The sequence below is a fragment of the Montipora foliosa genome, chromosome 1 (genome assembly GCF_036669935.1).
Source record: "Montipora foliosa isolate CH-2021 chromosome 1, ASM3666993v2, whole genome shotgun sequence".
Taxonomy (NCBI): domain Eukaryota; kingdom Metazoa; phylum Cnidaria; class Anthozoa; order Scleractinia; family Acroporidae; genus Montipora; species Montipora foliosa.
Genome location: NC_090869.1, coordinates 4,047,336 through 4,052,335, shown reverse-complemented (window position 1 = coordinate 4,052,335; position 5,000 = coordinate 4,047,336). Strand labels below are relative to the sequence as shown.

The following is a 5,000-nucleotide window of genomic DNA, read 5'->3' as shown; positions in this document are numbered from 1 at the left end:
TTCATCTCTTTTCGTTCTTAACTCTGATTGTCATCAATATCTCACCAGGCAAAAAGACAACTTACATCTTCATACTCACAAATATTCTTTTTCACTTCGGGTACAGGGTCCTCAAATTTGGAATGACATTCCTCTCTCACTTCGTAATTCACTCACTCTTTCTAGTTACAAGCATAAACTGAGAAACTATTTTCAAACATTATAAGTTTAAACTAAGTTTAATGCAAATTCTTTTTTCTCCCTTTAAACTCTTCTTTTATCACTTTTTGCACTCTATCATTATTGTTATGTTTATTTTGCTTTATGTGCAGTAAAAATTCTTTTTATCTTGTCAGTAATAGTTTGCCTTTTTTTCTGTAAATTCTGTTCTTATGAATTTTTTTTTTTTATTCTCATTGTAACTTAGCAGCACATTGTAACTCTCTGACCTACGCCGTATCAGCCTCTGGCTTTGGCATCTTATCATCGTTAACTTGTGTGCTTAAATTAATTAAGCCAAACGTGGAGTCATACTAACAGTGATGCAAACATTGACCTATAGTACCTGTTTTTTTTTCTGCTCATCAAAATGAGTAGCTGATTTGTGAGGTAGATTCAGAAAACAAAAATTTTTGTTGATGTCAGACTCAGGTCTTCTGATTCTATGTCATATTCCTTTGTTCACCTAGAACAGAAAATTGATATAAAATTATTAGTTAGCATTTTTCAGCAATCATTCGATGACTCTCACTTTGTTTTAATTTCAAGTTAATTTGTTTACATAATCATTCTCTTTTTCTCATCAGAGGCTTTTAGCCAACCCTTTTCAATTATTGGTCATAAGCCAACTGAGAAAGAGGTGGATGCATATGACATTGTCCAAGCAATGCAAGAGGTCCAAGTACAAGCGCATGTTGGTCCCCCCAAGTCACGTGTGATTCCAGGGTAAGAATCTTCCTGGTTAAGATGCACTGTAGAAATGTTGCTAAGTGGCGGCTAACATGTACATGCACATGTACACCCTGTTAACGACTGCATCGAGCTGTATGGATGGTGGGTGCCTGGGGCCTCCACTGTGATCAGTGGGTGCCTAGACAGCAAAATGTTCCTGTGACTAGTTATCCCCGCAACCCAGGCATGAGCCTCCTCACAGACATCCAGGCACCCCTCACACTGAGTTAAAAGAGGGAAAAAAGGTAGTGAAGAGAGGGAAAGAGGCAGAAAATATAAGAAACCACTAACACTAAGAAAAACCGTCAAAACGAAAACCACACAACAATCTGCCAACGTTGCTAAGCATGTGCATATAGGAATGAACTGCAGACAGTTATAAGCTAACTGCTCTATTTGTGGACCTAAACACACAGAAAACCAGCATTTCTATGTTGTTACATGTAAATAGGTTAAATTGCATTTAACCACATCTGAAATTCATCTTGTTCAAGACATTGTTTACTGGACATTGTTTGTACAAGCATGGAAACAACCGAAAACTGTAATAGGAAAGTGGCATTAGCCTTAACATGATTTTTAGGTATTTAGCTCAAATGATTGGTTTAATATTCAGAAAATGACCTGTATCCATGGTTACAGGGCTAGCGAACATATGATCACATGAGCTCTGCAAACAAGTTTATCTTTACATTGTTAATGTAGACATACTATGAATAGAGCCATTTACAGGTCTGTGTTCTATTTAACTGCATTAAAAATACAAACTGTAGAAGCCCTCTATTCTGTTCAATGAGGAACTGTTAGTATTCAAGAATGTTGTTTAGTGCTTTTCTAGGCTCCAGAAGCTTCTGACACATTGTGCAACATTGGTTTCTAAGCAAGTGTGTTGCGTAGTATCAATCTATCTATCACATGCCTTATCTTGTGTATAATAATTATATTATTTGTATGCACATTTTTGTTTCAAGCATTTGTGAGTTCTTATTTCTGTTCTTACAGTTTGGCATCAGTGCAAGAGACAAACCCTAAAAGGTCTCAGAAAAGACAGCAAAATGGCGAAGCAGGCAGGTGAGTCAGCAAGTGGTGTTCTTGTAAAACTTGATGTAACCCATTGATTTCTCGGGGACCCTAGGACAACTCCAGTTGGTTAGACAGAGTAAAATTTGTTTAAGTCTCACTCCCAGGAGTCATTGAGTAACATCTGCTCTACAATATAAAACATTTTGGTAGATGGTGTTAATAAGTCTTCAGCTAAAACAGTAACCTCTGAGGAAACAATCGCCAACTCTCTGCAAGTATTAACTATTCGTAAGAGTGTAATGTGAAGTGCTAGTTTTCTACCCATATGAACCATGTGAGCATTCTGTTGAAATATGAGTGCTACAGGTCCAGCGGTGAGCGACCAAGATGGCCGTGTGAATCAGCACTCCGGCAAATTTCAATACTTTTTCACGTTATTTCGTTTTTCCTTTCAACGTATAGGTCTATAAGTATACACATTTAATTACCAGAAATACTAATATTTATCATGCCTGAGAACAACGCTACCTTGAAGAAGAAAAACCAAGAGCTTAGAGAGCAAGTCAACGCTCTGTCCGAAGAGATTCGCAAGCTGAAAGAACATGTTACTGAACATACTAGCTCGCCGGACCGCAATGCGGCACAAGCAACAGAAACGGCTTTGCAGTTTTACAGTGATGCACATGACCAGTCTCAAACATTCCAAGCAGATGTGAGTAAGGAACTGAAACGCCTTAGTGCCTGGCTCGCTGACATCAGCAACAGAGTGGAAGAAGTAGGGAAGGCAATTGATAGTATGTATGAATACAGCTATCAATACAATGTTAAGATCGTAGGGATGCCCGAGCTGAGTGAGCAAGAGTCTTACTCGCAAACAAGTCGCTTATGTGTCAAATTATTCTCTGGTATGGGAGCTGAAGTTTCAGTCCACGATATAGACATTGCACATCGTGTGCCACAAAGGAATGCGACAGCGGGAGCGCCGAAACCGATAATTTGCAAGTTTGTCAGAAGACTGTCGAAGGAAGCTGTTATGGCTCGACGAAACGACGCATGTAAGGCAGACCCCAGCTCCTTGGGATTTGGCGAGGGGGTATCTCTTTCATCTGTCAGGATATTCGATCATTTGACGCCGAAGATGCAATACGTCTTTACCGAAGCGAAGAAATTCAAAGGGCAAAACAACTATCAATTTTGTTGGACTAAAAACTCTTGCGTTTATTTACGGAAAGACGGCAGCTCCCGAGCATTGAAGATACGAGACATTGCTGATTTAACAAGGCTTGGCTGACTTATCATGTATCCTTTTATAACTTCATCGGACGATGAAAAACGATGAATGTCGGAAAACTGTAAGATTTCTGTTTCGGGAGTTACCGTATTTTGGTGTCAACCATTTTGTACCGCTCCACGGCCAATTTAACAATCTCAACACTACTTCTCTTCCAACCAAAAAATACCTAGAAAAGCTCTCCAGTTTTTATGACCTTGATTTATTCAGTCTAAACACAGCTAGTAATATCAACCCGGACCAAAATCTCGCAGATATAAAAATTCACAGTCGGTATTTCTCGCCTCATAGTTTTAACGCGATGAAAAATAGTTTTCACGATACCAATGATTTGTTTTCCTTGTTCCATACGAATGTTCGAAGCTTAAAGCGCAATTTTGAAAATCTGCAGACTCATCTACTTAATGAGCTTGGATATCCTTTTAATATTATAGGAATAACTGAAACTAGAATCACTGAAAATGATCAGTCTGATTATCATCCAAGTATTTCTGGCTATAGTTTTGAATTCGCCCCGACACCTCTTGCTGCTGGAGGTGTTGGAATGTTTATTGATGAAAATGTTAAGTATAGAGTCATTGAAAAAATCTCGTCACGCGCTTTTCAAGCCCTGTGGGTTGAATTACAATTTGAAATGAAAAGTAACATTATCTGTGGTGTAATTTATAGGCAGCACAACTCCCCTGAGAGCTTTCAGACATATTTTGATGAAACCTTAGAAAAACTTAGTACATCTGGCAAGCCTATCTATGTTATGGGAGACTTCAACATAAACCTCCTCAATGCCGAAACCTGCAACTTTACTAAAGCACGCAAAAGTTGTTCCCATCTTCAAGGGTGGCGATGAAACGGACCCAAGTAACTACCGTCCCATTTCTCTTCTTTCGCTCTTCAATCGGCTCTTTGAGAAAGTTATGTATAATAGATTAAAACCTTATGTCGAATTAAGTGGACTTCTGTACAATGGCCAGTATGGTTTTCGTGAGAATATGTCAACTCAGCATGCAATTTTGGATATTGTGAATTCGATACAAAGCAATATGGATAACAAATTGTTTACTTGCGGTGTTTTCCTCGACTTCAAAAAGGCTTTTGATACTGTGGATCACTCAATTCTTCTGAGCAAGCTATATCATTACGGTATAAGGGGGCCAGTAAACGAATGGTTTTCATCCTATTTAAATGGCCGTGCCCAAACTACTCAAATTGATAAACAAATATCATCTAAAAGAAATGTGTTAACAGGGGTCCCACAAGGCTCTGTTCTAGGCCCTCTACTTTTCTTGATATATATTAATGATATTTATAATTCTTCTAAGAAGCTTTCTTTTTATTTATTTGCTGATGATACAAACCTGCTGTTTGCTGACAAGGATTTGAAGTCACTAGAAAATGTAATCAACATTGAGTTGCAGAAAGTCTGTGACTGGTTGAATGCTAACAAGCTGACCATAAATGCAAAAAAGTCAAATTTTGTCATCTTTAGACCATCACAAAAGAAGCTTAATTATCAGATTAATATAAGGATATACAACAATGCCTCAAATTGTGATACGTTTCTGGAATGCAAAGATTATGTAAAGTTCCTGGGCGTTCTCATCGATAAAAACTTAACTTGGAAATATCATATTGACTACATTGCTTCTAAAATCAGCAGGGTTGTAGGAATTATATCGCGATTAAGGCACTCTGTCCCTCTGAATACTTTAATCCAAATTTACCGTTCTCTGATCTTCCCATATACATACTACGGAAT

At 38.1% G+C, this 5,000-nt stretch overlaps 2 protein-coding genes across 4 annotated transcripts in view; both read left to right on the top strand.

Moving 5' to 3' along the window:
- LOC137998725 (uncharacterized) overlaps window positions 1–5,000 on the top strand; it is a 36,162-nt gene that overhangs the window by 4,958 nt on the left and 26,204 nt on the right. For all 3 annotated transcript variants that reach the window (XM_068844640.1, XM_068844755.1, XM_068844687.1), the window contains exons 5-6: window positions 786–924; window positions 1,933–2,001. In XM_068844640.1, coding sequence (XP_068700741.1) covers window positions 786–924; window positions 1,933–2,001 — 208 coding nt within the window. The remainder of the gene's footprint in view (window positions 1–785; window positions 925–1,932; window positions 2,002–5,000) is intronic.
- LOC137981488 (uncharacterized) lies at window positions 2,462–3,473 on the top strand. Its single transcript, XM_068828574.1, has one exon. The coding sequence runs from the start codon at window positions 2,462–2,464 to the stop codon at window positions 3,242–3,244; it is 783 nt and encodes a 260-aa protein (XP_068684675.1). The 3' UTR covers window positions 3,245–3,473.

What these genes read in the sequence shown, in the direction of transcription:
- LOC137981488 (XM_068828574.1), top strand. Translation starts at nt 2,462, where the DNA reads ATGCCTGAGAACAACGCTACCTTGAAGAAGAAAAACCAAGAGCTTAGA.